This window comes from Haliotis rufescens, unplaced genomic scaffold (assembly GCF_023055435.1).
Source record: "Haliotis rufescens isolate VD_foot unplaced genomic scaffold, xgHalRufe1.0.p SCAF_32, whole genome shotgun sequence".
NCBI classification, from domain to species: domain Eukaryota; kingdom Metazoa; phylum Mollusca; class Gastropoda; order Lepetellida; family Haliotidae; genus Haliotis; species Haliotis rufescens.
The window spans coordinates 5,189,754-5,213,826 of NW_025964024.1; the positions used below are offsets into that span (position 1 = coordinate 5,189,754).

Consider the following 24,073-nt stretch of genomic DNA (forward strand, 5'->3'; position numbering starts at 1 on the left):
ATGGTCTCGGGTTCTTTGTTTCATTGCTGTCTACTGCGCATGTCAATCCCGATGCATTAACATAAAGTGTTGCGACGCCATTTTGACTAGTTCAAAAAGAAAGATGATGCGACCAGGAAACTTTGCGAGACCTTCGAGTAACTTTCGGGGCCAAGGTAACTTTAACAGGAATCAAGGAAATTTCAATAGAAATCAAGGACAGGCTGGGGGTACTTATGGAAGATATCCAAATCAACAGAGCGGTGGATTTCAAGGTCAGGGAAATAATTACGCTGGACGCCAGCAGAATCAAGGGAAAAGCCCTGGCAAGTATGAACCACCGAAGAAAACCCCCACGCCAACCAAGCCAACTAAACCTGATGAGGTTAAGACCGGGAAACCTGAACAAAAGCAGGAACTCAAAACTCAGATGCCTCCACCAGCCCAATCCCCGAAGAAAGAAGCCACGACGACCCCAACTGCTCAAAAGGTAACTCCTAAAATTACCACACCAGTCAAGAAAGACGAACCAGCTAAACCGACAGGCAACGGCACCTCGACTCCTAAAGGTGATGCTTCTACCGAACAGAAACGACATCAGTCGCCGAAATCACAGCAGGCGAAGCCACAAGACCAACAGAATAAGCCGCCGAACTTCCAGAATCAGAAACAAGACAGACCACAGAATAGCTTCCAGAATCAGAAACAAGACAGACCACAGAATACTTACCAGAAACAGGATAGACAGAATAGCTTTCAGAGACAAGATAGACAGGGTGGCTTCCAAAAGCAGAAGCAGTACAATAAACAAAATCGTGAAAGGGATTCAAGTTATTCAAGAGATCAGCAGTATCAGTTCACTGAACAGGGCCCGAAAGAAGAAAAGAAGTTCACGGGTAGATGTCGTCTTTTTGTTGGCAATTTAACTCCAGATGTCACAGAAGAGGATTTCAAGAAGATGTTTGAACAGCATGGAGAGGTCTCCGAGGCATATGTCAACTCGGGAAGAGGATTTGGCTTCATTCGTATGGTAAGACACCATTTTGTTTTTTTGCTGACATTTTCATCATTAACATTGTCACCATATTTTAAAAATGAACCTTAGGGTGACACTAAATTACATCCTAGAAATGAAACTTATGCTCTGTATTAATAGATTTCTACTTAAATTATTTTCTGTTCCATATATATATGCTGATAACTTTTGGTGAATGTGAATTAATTTTTATCATTAATCATTTCAGGACTATCGCCATAATGCAGAAGCAGCAAAAGCAGCCCTAGATGGCTTGCAGAAGAAAGGAAGAACCTTGAGGGTGAGGTTTGCCACACATGGTGCTGCACTGAAAATCAAGAACATACATGGTTATGCATCCAATGAACTGCTTGAAAATGCATTTCAACAGTTTGGAGACCTTGAAAGGGCCATTGTGATTGTAGATGACCGTGGAAAGCCAACAGGAGATGGAATTGTTGAATTTGTCCGTAAGCCAGGAGCACAACAGGCACTGCGAAGAATCAATGATGGAATCTTCCTTTTGGGATCGTAAGTAGCATTCTTTTTTTAATTCAAATTTTGATTTTATTCTGTACACTTTAAATCCTAAATGACTGTCTTTGTAGAAGTCCTTAATGAATTATCCTTTGTCAACAGATCACCCAGACCTTTGTCTGTGGAGCCGCTTGAGCAGACGGATGAGGACGACGGCATGCCTGAAAAATTCTTGAACAAGAATGAAGGTTACAAGAAGTAAGCATACAGTTCATAATATACGATAAGGCCAACATTATTAGTTTCTAGATTACCTGTGAAATCTGTCGTTAAGTTTGAGACTATGCATTTGTACTTGTCTTGCTTTTTCCTATCTCCTTAAGTATTAGAACGTCCTGATTAACTTTTAAATACTTTAAATTTTTTCAGGGAACGAGAAAAGGAACCTCGTTTTGCTATGCCTGGTTCGTTTGAGTGCGAGTTTGCACAGAGGTGGCGTCAGATTGACGAAATGGAGAAGGAGAGAATAGAAAGAGTGAAGAAAGAAATGGAGGATGCCAGGCTAAGATTGGATGATGAAATGCAGGGAGCTCTCATTGAGTACCAGGCTGAGCAGATCAGAAAAGGTAAGTTCTTTCAGAATAATGTAGTAATTAATAAATATAGTTATTACATTTATTTAATCAGATTGATTTGCTTTTGTAAATACTTAAGGACATGTATACACTACATTGCTCCACATGAGTAGACATAGGCCTGACATGCAACTTTTGACATTGACACATCTTCTGAACATAATGAAAATTAGGAAATTAATGCAGACAGTTCTTTTGTCTAGATCTAATGCGTCAACAAGAAGAATTGAGAAGGCTGGAGGAGATGAGACAACAGGATCAGATGCGCCGCAGGCAAGATATGGAAATGAGGTGATAAGCTTGGATAATTATTGGAAATTGGAATGAATTATTTTTTAAAAAGAACATTATTTATTTTTTTCTATTTGATTGTTTGCTAATACACCTAAATGTTCACTTGCAGACAACGTGAGGAAGAACGTATGAGAGTAGAGGAAGACCGACGTCTTCAAGAGATGATGATGAACAGACATGGTGGTCCTATGGATCAAGGTGGACCCAGAGGTCGCGATGAAATGATGGTAAGATTTTCTTTCAAAATAGTGTACTAAAAGTAGAATAAAGTATTGCGTGGTCAGTGAAAGGGCAAAAGACAAGCAGACATTGCTATATTAAATGTTTATTCATAAATTCCTCAGGACACTCAATGTCTGTTTCTGGATTTTAGGGTGGAATGCGTGATGGTCCAAGAGGAATGAAAGATGGAGCACCACCACTGCCCCCACCACCAGCCCCTCCTGCAGGCATGGGATTAGATAGATCAGGACGTCCTAGTCAGGTGTGTGAACACACATTACAACTCAAATTTGTTATTTTGATTTGGTAGATACTAGATATTGTTTAAGTGCTTTCTAATGCAGAATACTCTCCCAGCATCCCATGCTTGTAAGAACTAACTAAAATTATATGGGTTTGGTGGTCACAAAGGCTGTAACTTGCAACAAAAAAAAAAGAACTACATGTGTTTACCATATTCAGGGAAGGTATTTTTGTTGGCACACTGTCCTGTGCTTGGTTCTTTGGTTCTGTCTTGTTAAACTGTGCAGACTGCTATAATATAAGCTAGTGTTATCGGTAATAAAGATTTAGGGGAGCCAGACACGCTTTTTTGTACACTCATTCTGTAAATGTTGAATGTTTTGTTTTGATATTGGCTTGTATTTGAATTTGGGCAAACTTCTTCTATTCCTTGAAATAGATGTCAAGCAGCTTTGGAGGATCCAGCATGGGCAGCGGAATAGGCAGTAGCGGTCAAATGGGTGGGAGTGGAAGCCAAGGAGGAAGCATTGGCGGAATGGGAGGCAGCATGGTAAGTCAATGTCTAATAATCTTTTTTCCAGGAGTATTCACTGTTATCCTTTCAGACAGCAGTCCCTTCTTTGATAAAATATGTTGTAATAAACTTGAAGATTTTACCTGAAATTGTCTATTACATGTCACAGCAAATGATGCTGCAACGGAAAAAATTCATTATTCATATGTGGTTTAAGTTTTTCTTGTGTGTTACCTGTTGGCCCTTGCTTTTAGCTCATACAGTAATGTTCCAGTTTGTAATGGTAGACTTGATGTCGGTGTCTTGTGTCACAAATATGTTGTCTGCAATCACTGAAGTGATATCTGCATCCATGACTATTTCGGTCATGTTTTTTGATGAAACGGGATGTGATTAAGTATCCTCTTAAGCAAGTGATGGTTTTGATAACATCTTCGTTTGAATCTCCAAATCATAATGCAATAGCCTGAGTCATAATTATGGTTTTCCTTCATAGTTTGTGCTTATAAATGGTCTAAAATGTTTCAACTGTGTCATTCAAGCGCGTGGTTTTGATCGTTATGAAAAGATACAGCAAGAAGAATGGGCATGACCTGTTCAGATTCTGGTTTAGTTGAAACATTTCCAGTGGATTTTCAAATGAGCGAATGCTACTTTTATTGCAGAATTCAGGGTTAGTGGATTGTTACTTCATACATGGATTAAATCTATTTAGGTCTTTGTGAAAAGATGAAAACGTTTTCTGTTAAAGTGTTCATTAACAGATTTTTGCAAAATGATTGTTTACTTCAATTTACTTTCAGTCAAAAATGCTTTTATTGTCAAACCTTTTACTGAACATTTTTAGTAATAGTAGTTGACATTGACTGACATTGATTTATAGTCTTCTCACTGGAAAATGAAGCACTATCTGCAACCATAACACATAAGAAACACAGCCTGGGATCATTGCTTCCATTTTATGACAGCTAAGATGAGTTATTTTTATGGTCAACTTGTTTAGTCATAGACCATATTCTGGATTTCCAGTTATCTTGTCTCTCAGAAATTCGAGAATGAAATATATCTGAAAAGTATCTTTTTAGCCATTGGCAAACTTGCATATTTCCCAAAACAGGATATACAATTTGATAAACTGAGTCTGAGATGAGCTCTACCTACACTGTAAACACAGTGATCCCTTTTGGAAAACAAACTAGATCTGAAATTTCTATTTTTATGTTATATTTGTCCTTCGAAGACCAAAAATTTTAACTTATCTTCAGGAAATGGTTGTTTGACACACTGAAATTGAATTTTGATACTGGATAAAAAGTTGTTATTTTGCCTAATTTCAAATGGGAGTAAAACGAAATTGTGCTATGAAAGAAATGCCTATGACACCAATATCAGATGTCTTGCAACATTAAGCATTAAGCATGTCGCAATACACCGTTTGTATTTTAAGTTTGGATGATCACAATTTTAGGATGGAATGAAGAATGCCTTTTCTAGTTCAAGAATGTAATTTGATCGGGTAATATACCACAGTGAAAGAGCAGTTCCCTAAGTGTCCTGCTTGTCAGATTCCCTTGGACCTGGTCTTTGTCAGTGTTCCTGTTTACCGGTAATTATCAGTTTTTTTATCGGTACAATTAGTCTTGGACCTGTAATTCATGTGACTGCCAGTCCCTGTGGACTGGCAAATAAGTCTTTGTTGTTGAACAAAAAAATTGATGTTCATATAAAAATATTTTTCGTCCGAAGTCAGCTTGTCTATTTTTAGTGCAAGGAAATGACATTTTGCCTTGCGGTTTAATATTTATTTCTTGCGACGTTGTCCTGAAATATTCAAACAAGAAAAAGAAACATGTGGCTCAACTTTGTGTGAATGAGGTGTAGATCTTAGTTGCTCCAGAGATGATATCATTGCATTGAACATGATGTTGAAAGAATCAAAACCATGCAATTTTCATACATTTTTCTATTTGATAAAAGATGGGAAAATGCCTTCCCCACCCCCCACCCCCTGAAGTATTTAGAATTATTATCATTGTACCTCTAAGGCTTGATAGCCAACTGCCATCTATGAATAATTGTATCACAAGCATATCATTTCAGTCATTGTTATTAGGCATTCAAATTTTCAATACATATTGATATTGGCCTTTGGCCTGCAGATTCATGACCTTCAAACTGCATTCAGACCAAGGACCCTAACTTGCTCCAAGTTTTCTACATATCATTTCCCACATATGGATCAACATCCAGATATGAATCTGTGCTTGTCTTGTCAGTTGTAAAATGCAATGCTCTTGTATGTTTATCTTAGGCTGTCAGTGATGTTAAGATACGTGACTGCTTTTACAATGTATCACAACTATTCGACGGGTCCTCAATTGGAGGTTGTCCACAAGGAAACCAGTTGCATTTATGTGACTGCATCCTAGCTTTTGGGATCTTGCATTCTTACTGAGTTTTTTGTTCCACTTGTTTGTTGTTGATACTGGTTGAAAATGTGCTATTTGTTATCTACTGCTAAAGCAAGGGCCACAGGTCATCTATGTGAAACTATAACATCATGTTTCATGGTATTGTAACATGTTACCTAATTTTGTTGTGGGAATGCCCTCACATGATGGTGTATGGTGACAGAACAAGAAACCATTTGAGTAGCCATACTAAAGTGGCTGGTGAAGTCTCACACAAAGCTAGATTTCTTTTGTCTATTTTGTTCATCTTCTCGTGTTTATGCACTTGAAGTAGGACACCATTATTAAGAAATAAACTGTCTGTTGTGCAAATATTGTCTTTGTTAAAAAGGAAGCTTGTAGAACACATGCAAGTATCTTCTTGGTAAAACGGTTGTACAGAATGCTGTATTAAGATTATGGAACACCTGTATCAAACAATTTGTAATGCAGCCCATGTTGTGATCTGCCTTAGAGCTGCTTTATCAAAGTAATCAGTATGGTGACTTGACTGATCCTACCCATAAACATTATGGGTGACTGGTGCACACGTTATCGGAAACGATTTGTTGAACCGTGTTCATTCCTGGGTTGACAGTCCTGTTCTAATTGTGAACTGCGCACAGTATGGTATGTTTCATTTGAAAATTTTGCTTGAATTACTGCATTGCATTTGCTGCTTGGGTTGATATCAAGAAACAGATTTTAAGAACATGTAGGAAGTGTGAACTGATATTGAAGGACAAGGACATAGTTTGCTATTAATAAATGATGATTTTGGTTACATAATTTAAGACATGCAGCAACACTGCTTAGACCCAATTGTAAAGAATCAGAAGATATTCTCTGATCAATATTCATCTATTTATGGTATGTTTCTGTTGTATGTTAATTAGCTCTTTCAACACCAGTCAACCAGAAGTGTTTACTGCAGGGACACCGAGTTCCCAGAGACTCTTGTGTGATAGATGAAGCCAACATTTATCAAAGAAAATATCTGCTTGTAAAATATATTTGCTACTACATGTTATACACCATTTGAAAGGTCTGATCCTATGGTTAATAAACATGAAAGTTATGTTTTCACATTATTTAAAATAATGTATTGACAACTTAATTAAGATCGTTGTAAATAAAAAAATTGTAAGCTAACACGTTAACATCCAGATTAAGGAAGCGAAAACTTGACGATTTTCGGCAAATATAAGATTTAATAAAATCCACTTACCTATTTGTTTAATTTTTATTGTTTACGTAATTGGAAAACCATTTTAAAAAGAATTTATAAATAGTTTGTCATCACCCGTTTCCCGATAACAGGGACTGTCCGCTCAGTAACATGAAGAAATACCGCCATTTTTTAGGCTTCGTATGAATAACACATTCGTCGAAGAATGGCATATGACACATCGCTAGAAAGCTTATTCCTTCACCTACACGCTTGTTACATCGCCTGTTTTTTTCCGTAGTTATAACAAGCAATTTCATTGGATTAAAATTGGTTTCTAATGACGCTTTCTTGCCGAAATCTGCTACAAGTTTCGTGATTGGTCAGTTTTGAGCACATGACCTAATGCAGCCAAGCAAATTACAGCTGTGGTACCAAGCTCGTGTTTGATAAATTTCAGAAGTTGGCGAAAGATTTTTGTTAAATCCTGTTATTCTGAACGTTTTAAGCAGTAAATCACAATATATATTAAAGATATAAAACTTCGTGAATGTATCGTGCTAGGTTACGAGCTGTGACAAAGATTTTTCACGCATATATTTTTGCATTAAACATCGTGTATGAGCCCAGAATTCAAGGCGACGAAAGCCGAGATGTCATTTGACTTACATTATACGCGATCGCACGAAAAGATGGAAAAAATAACTTAGATGTAAGTTTGATTACTTTTAGATATATTTTTGTTGATTTTATTTATTACTTTGTATAATATATTTACAGATTTGTTAAGAACTTCTTTATTTTGCTCTTTGACATGTGCGATGTGGACCCGTTGTCGAAATTTGTGTCCGAGAATTTTATTTTCAACAACATCGCGGTAAATAGTGAATAATTTTTTAATTTATCGATAAAAAATGATAAATTGAAATGGAATATGTATTTTAGACATTGTGAAATGTGATAGATTTAATAAATGAATATCACAGGTAGGTCCATAAAAATATACATTATTTTGACGTGACTATGGCTTGGCCGGTTAACCGGCCAGCGGTGTCTTGGGACTCGATGCTTCTTGGCCGGTTAACCGGCCTACGGTGTTGAAAGAGTTAGTTATCTTCTTTATTATGAATTGCTTTTTACAATAATCAAACCAGGGATTTATCTTGCCCTGGTTAGGGGTCGATGTCAGACCCCAAGTCTACCCAAAATGTGGTCCAACATTCCCAAATTAGAAATAATAATTATCTGATTAGCAGATCGCCATAACTTACAGCAACCATAATCAGATAACTTCTGTTGATGCCTTGAAAGTAGCTTAGTTGTCATAAAATGTGGATACATACATGTATATTGTAAATTTGATACTTTGACTCATTTAGTCATATTTGTTAGTTTGTCAACATTGTTTTCGTGTTTGAAATAGCAGGACATAGGAAGTTTCAAACGGTGACTCGTCAAACTGTTCCATACATAAAGTATACCTGGCAAAATACCAAAGTGCTACGCTTATGGTTATTATTTTAAATATACTGAACAGCATTGAAAACGCACCAGCAATAAACCTTTAAATATAACAAAAACAACTTGAGCAATGACCGATTTTGATTAGAATAGTCATAAACAGATTATTAAGAAAAACAACAAACAGGAATACCACACAGTTATTACAATTACCTCATCAGTGTAAGGAAGACAAAAAGGGTTAAAATGAAAAGTCAATATCTGGTATGTCCACCATTGACAGCAACACATGCCATGCAACGTCTTCTCATTGATCGAATAAGTCTGCGAATAGTGTTCTGGGGGCATTCCACTCTTGACGTTCTGTACTTGCGGACGACATGAGAGGCATTGACCCAGGCAATCCAGGTGTGCGCTCTTGCATTATCTTGCTGGAAGGTGTGCATATCCTGGTGCTGATGAAAGAATGGGATGACGTGATTTGCCAGTGTTATTCCTGTAGGAAAGGGCATTAACTCTTCCACGACAAACATGGAGCTCTGTTCGAAGGTTATGACTGATGCCGCTCCACACCATGACACTCTCTTCCCCCCGTCGATTTGTCTATACAAAGCAGTCATTGTGTCGACACCACACTCGCAGTCGACACCACACTCGCAGTCGACTGTCATTCCGTAAATGAAAACAGGACTCATGAGAGAACAGCACACCATGCCACTGCCGCAATCTCCAATGACGATGCCTTTTTGTCCAACGCAGACGCTCATTTCAGTGTCGATCAGTGAGTATGGGTCCAGCATATGGACGTCGAGCACGTAGCGGAGACGTCGGCGTATGGTGTCAGCACTGATCAATTACGTCGGCCTTGTACGGTTGCTGCAGTCCTGGTAGCCGGAAGTGTACGATCATGAAGATGCCGACGAACAATATAGCGATCCTGACGTGTAGTTACACGACGTTGACCCGGACGTGGTCTATCTCTGGTGGTTCTTGCCTGCTGGTATCTGCTCTGTAGCCTGAGGACTGTAGAATGATGGTATTGAAACTGTTGTGCAACGACTCTACTTAACGTACCAATTTGAAGCATGCCCAAGGCACGTTCACGTTCCTCTGATGTTGATCTTGGCAATTCTTGTGTCAGTAGCCTTAACGTCTGCAGCAACAAGTGATGTGGCTTTTGAAAGTCGGTCTTTTATAGCCCTATTCTGCATGCTTCCCGTGAAACAAAACATGTTTTCCATGATGTGCACGCAATTTGTTGCGTTTTGGCGATTTCGCTCACAAAAAAATTAGGAATGTGTTTAGACGAGCTTTTCTTCATGCTTCGTCCAGGAAGCCTTTTATTACTCGTTCACTTATATATTTTCATGACTTAAGCCCGGATAAAAATACATCCATTTTCATGGTGGTGCGTTTTCAATGCTGTTCAGTATATATAAAGTTACAGCTGCAACTAAAATAAAACACTATTTGAATATATTATTCCTGGTAAATAATTTATTTAGATACAATTTCTTCCAAAAATGTCATCCAAATTCTTTTTTTAACTGAATATAATGTAGATCGAGGTGAATGTATGTACAGTTCCTATTTCTGGCTTAGTTGTGAGACGAATACAGTTATCTTGATCCTGGCATATGAAAAAATGTCTTGCGGGAATTCCTTTTGAAATGGGAAATGATCATGGCTTGTAATGTTTCTCAGGAAATTTGACACGCATCAATAACGCTCCATTGTCATGGTCAGATAGGATACAAAAACTTGTTTTATTGTAATAGATTATATCGGTCTTTAAAATTGTAATAGGAAACCTTCTTTAGGCCAAAATCCCTGCATACTGAGGCTTAGGTGTATTGTTTTCAGTGCAAAGGTATTCAGCTGCATTTGAATGTATTATGCATTTGGAACATATGATCTGTTATTCTTGGTTGTCAGTGCTAAGTTTCTCCTTCGATTTGCAAAACTAGTTGGATTGAACAGTTTTTAATTGCCAGTGACTTTAACAGCTAACTTAAATCCATAGTAATTTGGATAAACAGGTAACAAGAGCAAACAAAATATGTAAGATGTATGTGGGGTATACTAAGATTTTTGGGGGGAGTTTTGGATATTGCACTATACAGAATCAGGAATGCAAATTGCCACTAGCCCTCAAGTCAGTTTGGCTGATGTTGACGATATCTTGCGGACTGGTAGAAATGACCTTATGTTATTTAGGCAAGTATATGTTGCAGGTAAATGTTGCACCTCCGAGAATTGACATTGGTTGTGCTTGACAGATGAGTAGCAAGGTCTCAAAATATTGTTTATCTTCTATCTTGCCACTCCCTTCATATTTTCCTGTACATTTGTATCTTACCCCTATGGTTCCCTTATTTTGTTGCCTTTTCTGTCATCTTCAACTTTTTACAGCATGTACTGAACAGCTAAAATGTGTTTCAGTAATGTGTGTGAAACATTAGGCAACTTACAGGTGGTCAGATTCGCTGACTTTGGTTGATGCATGTCATCATATTCATTACAATTGCGTTGATTGATGCTCATGATGTCAATCACTGGATTGTCTGGTCCAGACTTGTTTATTTACAGACCACTGTCATGGCTGGAATATTGCTGAGTGGCACTGAACAGACATTCAGTACTCTAGGTGTACTCTTTAGTTTTGCCAGTATTCCTATATTGAAATAATGTATTACTGAGGCTGAAAAATTATTTTGAGCCTTGACTTAAGTTTATAGAATCCAGTATACACCACTAATGAACTAACTACTAGAGATATTAACTGTGAAGATCCGGGTCAGGATAGGTCTTCATCAACCCATGCTTTTCGTTGACAAATAGGATCAGGTGGTCAGTGTCGTTGACTTGGTCATCGTATCCCATTGTATCCCAATTGTGTTGATTGATGCTCATTATATCAATCACTGGATTGTCTGGTCCAGACTCATTGTTTACAGACTGCCATCATACAGCTGGAATATTGCTGATTGTGGCGTTAAAGAAACTAGTGATATACAGTGGGGGCCTATTAATCTGACATGGTTGGTTGCATATTATTGTTGAAAATTAGGTGTATTGGGGTCGTGTGAGACTGTTGGATCAACAGGTCTAAATAGCTCTGATTTAATCAATCCCCATCATGCCAAAGCTGATTGTTGGATTAATGAGACTTGGCTGTCACTTTTTTTTAGTAAACAATGTTTGTGTGACAATACCAGATCTGCCTTTAAACCGCTTGTGTATTCTTTGTGGGAACAAAATGCGAATAGGGTCAACTTTACATGAGAAGCAGATCCCATTCAAAACGTTGACATAATGTCAATGCCAGCTGACCAAACAACATTTTACAAGATGGCAACTTTATTACAAGTAATGATCATGTTCATGCTGTTGGACCTCTGGTTTACCTGTCACAAATGTAACAGGGCACCACTGTGTAGCTTGAATATTGCCAAACTATATGATATGGTTTAATGGTGTTTTCGTATCCCTTGGACTTGATTGCTGCTCAGTTGAACCACTGGTTTGTCTGGTCCAGGCTTGATTATTTCCTGATGTATATTTCTAACTTTGGTGTAAGATAACTAACTAGCGTCCTCATTTATAGAACAATGGTAGAAACTTGAAGGGTTCTGGGATATTTAAGCCAGTCTATTAGTTGAAATTAGCTTCAACATCATTCTCATTTATTCATAAAGCCTTCACTCTACTCTTTTGTATCAACAATTTCTTTGGGAAGGTGCTGTACACTAGCCATTATTAATGGCAGACTATATGCCGGAGTTCCTGTCGTTGACTGTTATAAATACAAACAGGAAAGACGATAGGAAGCTTTGCGATTGTATTGGCCATAAAAACACAATGGATGTTTTGTGCCATTTTGAAAGCATTTGTGATGAGATTTGTGATTGGTTTCAGTATTTGCACAACAGACAGTCTTAGTAATTAAATAGCAATTACATGTAGTGTTTGCATACTTGCTAACAAAAAGATTTTTCTTTCCCTTTTCTTTATGTGCTTGATGGATCGGCTGTTTCCTGCATTCCTGGTGCTATGTGTTCATGAACTTGGTGAACGTGATATATGTTAATCCAAACGGTTAATCATATGAACTGATATGAATATAACCTATAACAGCGTCAATCACGCTTTGACCAACAAGGAGGGAGCTTTGAGGGAGGGTTCCAGTCGGGGGGAGGGATGGGTGGTCCCATGGGGGGTAGCATGAGTAGCGGCCAAGGAAACATGTTTGGCAGTCAAGGCATGGGTGGCTCCAACAACATGGGTGGAGGTAATGGAGGCCCTGGAATGAGAGGCGAACGCATGGACCGACGACGAGAAGGCGGACCCAGAGAGGAATATGGAGACTTGAAGAGAAGGAGATACTGAGCTTTCTTGAAAAACACAACTGTTTCCATCTTTTTTCACTGACTTGTGAGACAAGAAGAATGTGCTATGCCCTGTTTGGGCTTGTTGACTTGCGACATAAATAATTCCATATTCTTAATCATGAACATTTTTTAAATACAGTGGCTTGAAGGCTGAAGACGACATTGTATATGTTCCAAGTCCAAGTGCGATTTTAGGATGTCAGTATTTGTTTTCAATCGTATCAATCATGTTTTGAGCATCACTTGTCGAAAAAAAACAGCTGACATTACAATGTCCTGGAGGACATCACGAGAGAGTTCATGCCTATTTCATAAGGCCTGTTTATTTGAACTATGAACTATTTACATGAGTATTTTATGTTGCTTCTTGTGATTAATTCACACTTATCGCTCTGTCATTGGTTTTAAGATTAAGGTACTTGTTTTCATTATATCAAAGTCATGCATGTTTCTTTAGATCACTTTAACTGTTTACATATGTGAAAAAACATTGGTAATCTTAATCGTTATTATTGAAGAGTTGTTGTGTATGTGGTAGTCCTTGTAATAAAAGTTGTCCTTAACATGAAAATATTTTCTTATGAATTGGTGATTTAAAATAGTGACGAAAGTATCCTCTAAAATCTTAACCCTAGGCATGTTAATTTATTGCAAAGACTGAATATAACTTGCCTGAAGATTGTCATTTGGGAAAACAGACACAAAGAAAATTATTAAGTTTGAAAAGTATTACCATTAATTTCACCAAGGGTGCATTTTACCCATAATTATCTGATCTTATCATAATTCAACTGAATTTGATCATGAAGAAATAGGGAAAGATATACATTATGGATGTGCTACCAAAGCGTGGAGATAGTAGACTTCATTACGACCCATGACTCGTGATCAGGCAGCATTGGAACATAATGGCTTGTGAAACATCATTGTAGGTAAAAAGAAATATATTAGGTAACTGTCAACTTGGATCAACTGATATATGGTTAAGTGAACCAGAAATAGTTTTCATTGTGCTAATGCAGAACTGAAGAGAGAAAACATCAGTTGCAGCTATTTGGAACAGTTTTGCCTTATGCATGCAGCTGGGCTTGATTCCTTACATGGTCACAATATCTGTGAAGCATATCTGTATGGTGTCCCTTGTGACATGATCAGCTAGTTAAGTGAAAACTTCTTGTGAAGCCTGATCAATTCCATTGAGGGAGAAAAGCTTGTTGGATAAACAAGTTTCTTGATGGATTCGTTCTGTTCAAGATGTGATACTTGTACTTATCACAATGGAGTGATGGGTTGATTAGTAGTTAAATTACTCACTTGCTACACAGAACCGGGTTTTATTCGCTCATGGGTACAATGTGTGATGGCCAAGAGGCCTGTGGTGGGTAGATGTTGATAAAATACACACACAGGTTCTTCATATAGACTTGTATTCAATATCCATCAGCCAACACAACACACCTCCTGCACTCACACCTGTTGTCACTCAACTACCTGCCTAGAGCAAACGAAGATGGCCATCGTAATGTCATTCCCAAATCATAGAGGGCAGTCTCGTATTCGAGGGAAAGTTTCGTATCCACACATTAACAGATGTCGTGCCGGGGCACATAGTTTCAAATTTGTGTGGGTCCTTATGGCCTGCAGTAAATTTGCTTCTTGGTTTATTTTGCCACAATAAGGTGCATTTTTAAGAGGGACTGGGGATTTTAGTCAGGGCCTTTCAAATATAAGTTGTGTAGGCCAGTAATTTCAAAATCACTTTTAGTGATTCTTGGAAATGTGTGGTATAATGTGGATCAAAACATCCATATTTATCATTCTGTTAGGGCTGTACCAAAGAAGTTGACCAACTTTAACATCTCGACTTCATATGAAACACAACTAAAGTGAACACACTAACACTGAAATGTTTTTGTGGCACTATAAATGCTTTATTGGGGTACAAAGTTTCTATGCTGATCAATTTGTGAATGTTTGAGGTGTAGACATTTTATCAAATAAGTGAAGGGACATTCCTTTGTGAAAGTCAAGTGATAAGTTTCAAGGGGTCATTTCCTTTCGCTGCCTTAAAATGCTATGACCTGTTATAGATTTTTGGCCTTCGGTGAAAAACCCCCGAGCCCTTGAGTAGCTAATGCAGAAGAACCAACTCTAAACCCTGCATGGGCATGTGTTGGATCCATACTTGGTGCATGCTGTCATTTGACAGCTGAAATTTCGAACAAAAAAAATCAAATGCTTGATCTTTGTAATCCTTGTCCAATTGCACGTGCACACTGACAGCCTTAGAAATTAATGCATGTACAAGATTACTAAATATTGCTGCAGACTTTTAAATAACTACTGACAGCTAGGCTTTGATTTAATCAAAGCTATAGCAAATATGGCAATTCAGGGACTCTTAATTTGACAATTAGATAAATGAGATATTAATTATATTTCAACAATTTATTGATTCTGGGTGAACGATTTTTGGTTTGACATATTTCTCTCCATATTGGTGGAAACATTTCTCATTTCAAAGGCTGTCTGGCTTCTGAGAATTTTGGAAATCAAAGCTTCATTGGGGACCTTTGTATATCCCAGAATGCAGATATATCCATCTTGTTCTCACATAGATAACATTAACAATTGAAATAAAAATTACTGTACTTAGTACTACTTACTACTATAGGTCACAATTGAACATTATTCATCATGAAGAAAATTGAGCAAGATCTTCAGTAGTATAAACGGAAATGATTGAGAATACCCTCGCGATCTACAGTCTTGATTCTTGATGCCTGTTGGTGATGCAACTGTAACAGATATGTTACGTTAGAAATATAACTTAGTTGGTAAGTATTGTTGGTAAGTAAATGTGTTGTTTGTGACTAGTGGAAGAAAGATGCGAGTGACAGATGCTGTGGTGACATAACAGTAATTGACTGCAGGTTGAGAGCCTTTGTAGGGGTTTAGCCCAGAAACAAAAGTTGGAGTAACGCATTTACCCTTAACAATGGCCATCTGTCTGGTGACCTAACACATGGCAGATGTCATAACACGGAATCTATGATGCATTGTTTGTGACTTGTAATCTGCAAAGTGGAAAAGGTGATTAAGATTACAATCTGCTTGTTTCATTGTGTATGTGTTTGGTTAATTACAATCACATGCATGGCTTAAGCTAATTGGTAGATTGACAGGTCCATCCAGTTTGGCGACATATTTGATTTATTATTCGATATTCTACAAAATGTCAAATTGTTAGAAATATCCAGGCTTGACTTAAGTACATAGTCTTATAGAAACAGACCGAACAGACTGGCCAGCATGGAGTAACAAGTTGTTCTGACAAAGAGCAATATTTCATCATGTCTAAACACATGAAGTATTTCTGTTGAACACAAGTTATAATTGGCATCATTTCCAGACTGATGTATCAATCACAGTTGGTTACTTTTTGATGAAAATTTCAAGTGTTGGAAATGTTGACTGGACGACAGGCCAATGATTTCATGTGATCTTAACAAAGTATTCCGACAGTAAGTTTGTTCTTTGACATTCATTAAATGTATGAACAAAAAGAAATCGCTTGATTGTTTGAAGGTGCCACCTCTTGGCTTACAGTGCATCCTGCACTTATTCATGATATATTGCCCTCACTTTTGAGTTTGCGAAAATAGAATTCTCATTAGTAATTTGACTAAAATTTGTTTTTTTTTCCATGGGTCAATTTCCTGTTTTGCAAAATTGATTCCCGGAATCTTGTACACTTTATTTCTATGTTCCTGATGTTTTTAAATTTATTGATAATCTGTTGAAACCCTTAAACCATTTGTATTCCTTATAACTGGTATGAGATTTTTCTCTCGTTAAAGGAAAACAATGAGACAATCGTGTGTTTTCAAACAGCTATCCTTAATTCGAATTGTGATGCTTTGTAACAAGAAATTAATGACAAAGTTGTCAGTGTGATGTGGAATCTTCTCATTGAATAACATAAAGGTGAAATGTTTTTGCAATATCTGCCCACATTCACTGTTCCATAAAAGTGCCACTTGTCTACAACAGTATCAATTACATGTATTAAGTGTCTCAATTTTGAACAACCTACATCGTGGCATGTGCCTTTTATCATATAATGAAGAGATGGTCGCCAAATATCACCTGGAGAGGTTAAGCGTGATGGCAATTTCCATCATGAGTAACTAGAAACCAGTAGATTGCAGTACATGTATGTAAAAGTAGATCGGATACACACATCTTTTCAGGTGGTTTGACTCATTTTCTGTTTGAAAACACATGTCACATGCACATATTTCAAGTTCAAATGTGAATTTTAGATGAAGTAATGTGCCTTTGACTTGTCCTGTGCCTGCTGGAGTGTCAAGTGTGAGAGAGGACCAACTACAGTTCACACTGAAAAGTTTAATCTTTTTTATGCTCCCAAGATTTTCATACAGGTTGATGAATAAGGATTTCCTTGAACTTGCTGTACCGATTTACAGAACAAGCCGTGCATGCGAGTATCCAAACCTCGCTATGTCATCTACAGCCTAACACAGGTCATCAGTTTGACTGCTGGAATGGTATGAGTAACATCACTTGAAAGTGATGATTTAGTGCAACAATGCTGCCACATGTTTCTGTTACTAAAGAGTTTGATCAATTTTGTCATTGCTAACTTTGCTATATAGTAAGAAAACCCTTTCTGCTCCTATATTAGATATGCCCATTTCTGCATGGTGAAATAACCTATCGGGAAGATGTTGTATGCGTAAATGAATTTCACATTATGAATACCATTGTTCATAACTGTTTGAAAGGCCCTTTCACAGGTCTTTAACAACTATAATCACATTCTGTTGACTTCATGTATGAATGATCAGCAAGAATAATTATGAATTTGTCTATGCATATGCCATATGATATCGAGCTAAGTGTCACATGTTGATGCCATTACATATACGAGTGATAATCAGTTTTACAAACTGAAAGATGAAACATATCGGTTAATTTTAAGAGGCTGTCAAATACATCTTTGTAAGTTACTGCTTAATGGTTTCTTGGTGGGGTAATCTTCATTGATTGTGTTGAGTTATTTTATGGCATGGTCTAAATTAATTTTCCTCGAGGTATTCATGCATTTGTGAACCTTGTGGGAATATCAATATTCCTTTCAAAACTGGAAACTATGGAGGGCACGACATGCCAATGAGGAAGACACTTCAAATGGATTGAGGGCAGATTTTCATAAAGGAACAGTCAAATGTTGGAGTGGGATAATTTAGACTAACAAACCTTGTGGTACTCTTTAAATGGTCAACAGATCTGATATAGAACCTTTTCCATGGTCATCACTACATTACAGCTCTCACTGTATGGAGATACAAGGCGTATTCTCTGGTACATTCACTTTTCATCCACAGTACTAATGACTCCAAAATTCATCAAGTGATCTTATGAAATATTTTGTTAGACCCTAGCTTGCGTCTACTATACTGCATTGCTGTACTTGTAATAGTGACCGAGTGCGACAGAGAAGTTAGGCAATCTACTACATCATTATTCTAGGATGCAGATTAAGATCTAAACAAGGTATGTATCAAATCTTCCATGATATTATGTTTATAGCTATATAAGCTTTCTACATTTCAGATACATGAATCCATCCACAGAAATCTGATGCTTATTACTTTGTGGTGTAGGGAAGACCTGTAAGATACGGTGTTGCATGTGTTGCTTGTGTGATAAGGGCTGTCGATGTATCGAAGATGTCAACAGTTACCCTTTGAAGTGAATGGGATGGGACAATCTGCTGTTAAACATGTTTCAATTACAATTTGGGAATTGGGGATACAGAATGCGTGTAGCACCAAGGTTAAATGAAGAATTGGGCTGGTCAGTGCAACTCATAAGACCCCAAGGGTCGTATGAGTGTTTGAAGTGTTGTCCATTATATAAGTTTGTATGAGCAATAAGAATCACTTTGGATGTCTCGTAATGGGTAGTGCATAACATATTCAAATTTGGGAGCTGTTGGGGTATATGTCAAGGAATATAACTGATTGGGTATTTCTGTGGTATGATAGTTCATGCTTGCCCAGTTTCCTTGTGAAATGCTTAGAAGATGGGTGTGATGGCATCATTTCATTGGATGTAGGACCCTTAAAAAAGGATATATCCTTATTTTGACTGGTAATTTATCATCAGAGGGAAGTTGTGGAAATAGGTCCGCAAGACACATTACCCAGAGATGCCAACCATTACGATTTGGAGTCTAGTTTAAATTGTTATGCTTGTTCTTCCACAAATTACAATTTTTGTCATTAATTAAACATGCATAAAAAATATGGAGATCAAATTGTTCATGCCTCTGTGACATGAGGCCTTCTACAGCGAGACTATGCTGGCTAATGATAGCCATGCTTTCAATTCACATACTGTTAAAATATCCATGGTACTAGTATCTGGTTATGTTAACACTGTTTATTTAATCAATCGATCTTTGTGAGTACTGACAGCTGAATGTACCCTTGAAACACCATCACTTGCTTGATAACGGTGTTCGAACCTATGCTGAAACTTCACTCCTAATTGTAATAAAGGAGTTGTTCATCCATATATCTTGCCCTTACTTAATTGAAACACCACATTGTCTCTGAAAGACATTCAGGGTCATGTGTGGAGCTTTCACCAGGTGTTTCACACACAGCTAGGCCTAACAAAATGTCCAAGCGAAAACCTGCAACATGGTTCTATCATCAGTGGTTCTAAAGAAATACGCTTTTTAACCAAAGAATACTCCAAAGCTTTAATTTGGGTTGGCATCTCTGCATTACTGAATAAGCCATGTGCACTGAATTGTAACCTGATATCAAAGCTTGCACTTGTTATTATTAAGAGATTTATCATTCCAAGTACATACCTTACTTATGACTATGTTTTAAGATACTGTTTAGGTGAGCTATGGTGATCTTTGCAATTGAGTATTTCATTGATAGAAAATTTGACAGTGTTGATTATTATCTCATGATCTTCCACAAACACTTATGTATGGCTGTAAGTGGCAATGAGGAGATGGACAACTGAGTATTATTGAAGTGCTCAAACAAATGCATCCTCTTTCTGAGTAATGCCACGTCCAATACATTCTAACCATAACAGTGCACCCCCTCCACACTTTATTGTACTGAGTTATTACTGAAGTCTCCAAGCCCAATGTCTGAAATCAGTAGCCATGTGCTCAGGTTCAGCACCATCAGACATGTTTTGCCATCACATTTTGGTGACAGTAAGATGTCATCTTGTCATGTCCAATAATTCATTCATTTTCACTATTAAGCACTTTTAAGCATGTGGTTGACATTGAAATCACTCTCATCATGGCACAGGATTCTGGAAACTATATCTGTAAACTTCATTTGTTCATTAATGTTACCAGGAATGTATTGTGAACATTCAAGTCCCACACTTGACTAACAAGGTGTTTTGAAGACATTTATTTGCCAGTCTCAAAATTGTTTCACAGCATAGATTTAAAAAGAAAAGCATGTATGTAAACATCCAGACCCGTGTGAATATCATATAATTTTGTAATGAGACCTTTATCTGTTCCCTTTCTTTCCCCCTAAGAACTATGATTGAACCAAAGTATGACATCTTGCACTGATGTTACTGGCTTGGTCATTTGTGTAGCCATTTGAAATGGGAAATAGCATGCAGTCATATTAACAGTAGAATTCTCTAATACATTCCCTTTCTTACTGTACCTTGATACGACGAAATGTAGTTTAAGTTATGCAGTGTCCCTTGTTAATCATCCAGAAAAGTTAAGGAAAATGAGTTGTAAAATCTCAGTGTCGGAATGGAGAAAAAAGTATTCATTTCATATTTCAGAATATCTTTGCACCATATGAATCCCCAAAGCAAATTAAGAGTCGCAATAGTTTTGGAAGAGCGAGGATTTGTTAGTATGGTAAATGAATATGAATGTTAAATATCTACTTGAAACTTTTATGTCAATAATTGTATCAAAGGTATCAAGTGACAACATGCTGCACAACATTAACAACATGTGGAGCTAGACAGTGTTATTGCGACAGTACAAGACTTTACCTTTGTTCATCAAATTGACAGAGGGTTAATGACTTCATTATGCGCTTTATTTCAATGATTTTAATATGAACACAAGACTTTTTCTTCTTGATCAGTTTATGATGAACCCTGTCACTCTTTTTGCACCCAGTATTTCATTGAACACTCATAAAGATTAAGACATCTACTTCACTATTTGGATAAATCATGGTTGCGCTCATACTGAAACAACTAGGCAAATATTGGTGACACGTTGATGTGAATATCTTGAGTGAACAATTGAAGTGTCTGTCTGTGAAGGCATGAATCAGTGATCATGGTTAAGTCAAACATGAGAATTATTTCTACATTTCATTTGTCATCGTGACATTACTTTGGTAGTGGAATGGGGGGTATCTGATTGGGAAGAAGTGTTGTCTCGTCCAAATATTGCCATTTATTTCAGGAAAAAATTGATGGCTGTACTGTGAAATGCAGGTTGTCTGAGTTGTTCCCTGCAGAGTAAAACATGACCGTCTACCTACATACCCAACTGTAGTTTGACATGCATCATATTGACGGATTTATTTCTGCATTTTAAAAATAACCTTTCATTGTTTTTCAGCAATTTAAATTTTCATTTTCTAAATTTGAAATATTTGATATTAATGTCTAACTTGTTTAAGGTAAGTAAAAGAAATAAAAAGTAAACATTCTGATTAAGATAATATCTGAGATAAAGTGTTTATTTGACTTTTAGGTTGGGGTCTTTTGGTAATCTGAGCCTGAATGTTTTGCAGGTGTGTTGTCCAGGATGAGGATGAAGATGACTAGCCCAACCTGCTGCTAAACCACAGTCTGATCTGAATGCACACATGGTCTAAGTCACTGGCCGAGTTAAGTGTCTGGAACTGCAGTAATAAGCGAGGTATGGAGATTATTTATAATGGTAGGTTGTATTTCTGAAATGACCATTACATATTATAAAGGTAAAATTAAATACTTTCCTTTTTGTGAGCATCAATTGAATTTTGGTTAACTGATATACATTTATATGTATTTATCAGTGTTTTGCAGTTGTTGGGTGTACTGGAATTAGTCCAGTCTGAGACTTGAGCTAGTGGTCCAAAGCCTAGTCAAGTAACATTCTGTTCAAACTAGTGAGCTCAGTTGTTAATAATTCACATAATAATATTAATTACTTGTGATTATGATGCAAAGAGCCAACTTAAGGCTAGAAGACTCAATCAGGGCACAGGCTGAGAGTCAAATTATTTTCATTATGCATCTTTTTTTCAGATTGAGAAAATGAAGAAGAGAACCTACTTGATGAATAGGATGCCACTGGTTTCAAGTCTGGGCAAAGATGCAAAAAAACATTTTCATCTTAATACATGATCAACATTGTTGAAAGAAAATTATGAATAAATGTTTATTTTCTGAATATTTTCTCGTGTTTGCACTTTCAAAGACAAGCAGTCGGATTCAAGAGAGCGTGCTTTCTTATTTTGTACGTTCCGTAATATTAAAGAAACTGATCTGAATTTTTTTGACAGCTAGAACTTGATAATAATTATAATCAAACTGACTATGGCTCTGCATATTGGTCTTTTGTGCATAGCAAACCCCCTTTCATGACCAGTGCAACTTGAAGTAGTTTTAAGGCTTTGTGGGGTCGGTGGATAAAAATGAAAGTCCTTTAAACTTTCCTTCCCTTGCAAGCTACTATACACCTGGAAGGGAAATCAAATGCACTGCTGTTACAGTCACATGTGTAATGTACACCCAAATTGTATGCAGGATATGGAATATGTTAGAATTTCATTTAACATGAGTTTAGAAAGAGTAATGTGCGACAATGGGCATGATATAAGTACCCTATTCGACGTAATAAGCACCCCCCCTCAATTAAGCACCCACAGCTATTTTTGCTTGTATATTGGCTAGTGAACCGCCAATTAGCACCCCTTCTGATGATCAATGTACACAAGACTAATTTATTCATGTATAATACGCACTATATATACTATGTGTTATATGCCCCTTAATTATGGGTCATTAAATTCTTGAAATATGTCGTGTATAATACGCAGACTTTTCTTTTGTATCATTACAGGATGTCAGCATAAACCACGTAATTTATGGTCTTTCAACTGTTTTTCTCACCAAAATTATTCTAATAAGAGCCCCCTGTTTCTAATTCCTGGGCGCTTATTACGTCGAATACGGTATATAAGAACATTATCAACAATGATGGCTGTATTATACATGGCTGGACAAGACAATCCAGTGATTGCCATGAGCATCGACCTATGCATACATCTATGTAATTGGGATTCAATTACATGAATCAACCAAGTAGCGAGCTTGACCACCCTCATACCACAAGAATTGTCTGATGCTTGCAGATTTGAAATATCACTTGACTTGACATGCATCAACAAAGTCAGTAAGCCTGACGACCCGATCCCGTTTGTCGCCTCTTACGACAAGCATGGGTTGCTGAAGATCAATTTTACCCCGGATCTTCAGTTTGCAATGTTGACACAAGGACTAGTGGGCTAAAACTGTTGGTGTCTATCACGCTCTGGTCTCCCCCCCCCCCAAAAAAAATATGAAATTAGATCATCGTGCAATGGATCTAGAAGCCACCCGCTGCTGATTTTTACCGATCATCGACGAAAGCCATAAAAAGTTGCATAACTTCAGCAATGTCTCACACACAAAGAATATTCTTGTACCAAAGTTATCTATGTAAAGCCTTCGTTGCAGTAGTAGCCTTTGGGGAAAGAAGGTAAACAAATGTGAAATGCAGCAGATTCTGAACCCAAATATTCTTTTACTTGGAAAGGCCAAACACATTGCTGTTCAGGATGATACAAATCCCCGTTTTACATGGAACTGAGAAAAATACTATCCTGTGTCAGTAATCCCTCAATGCACAATGACATCTGCACGCGACCACTTCATTGTGGTGAACACTGGAAAACCTGTAATGAAGTTCGACATTGTTAAACAGTAAATCAGTGTCAGATGAATGAAAGTTGTCTTAAACAAACATTGAAATATGCATGTAAAACCGAACGTTTTGTCTTTTTAGAACCGTTTACCTGAAGACCATATACAGTAAAGTACGGTTATAACGAACTCTACTAAGGGACTACTA

The 24,073-nt window shown here is 37.3% G+C and overlaps 1 protein-coding gene across 4 annotated transcripts; it reads left to right on the top strand.

Moving 5' to 3' along the window:
• The first annotated feature begins 36 nt into the window (after nucleotides 1-36).
• Nucleotides 37-22,351, top strand: LOC124147680 (non-POU domain-containing octamer-binding protein-like). Of its 4 annotated transcripts, none has more exons than XM_046518400.2 (10): nucleotides 37-1,009; nucleotides 1,224-1,525; nucleotides 1,634-1,729; nucleotides 1,901-2,097; nucleotides 2,310-2,397; nucleotides 2,510-2,627; nucleotides 2,774-2,884; nucleotides 3,305-3,415; nucleotides 12,596-21,835; nucleotides 22,207-22,351. In XM_046518400.2, exons 1-9 carry the CDS (start codon nucleotides 104-106, stop codon nucleotides 12,845-12,847), a joined length of 2,181 nt encoding a protein of 726 aa, XP_046374356.1. In that variant the 5' UTR covers nucleotides 37-103; the 3' UTR covers nucleotides 12,848-21,835; nucleotides 22,207-22,351. The 4 variants fall into 4 exon arrangements, with proteins under 4 accessions (XP_046374356.1, XP_046374358.1, XP_046374357.1 ...); XM_046518402.2 differs by having other exon boundaries at nucleotides 21,708-21,835; XM_046518401.2 differs by lacking the exon at nucleotides 2,774-2,884.
• Nucleotides 22,352-24,073: the final 1,722 nt, after the last annotated feature.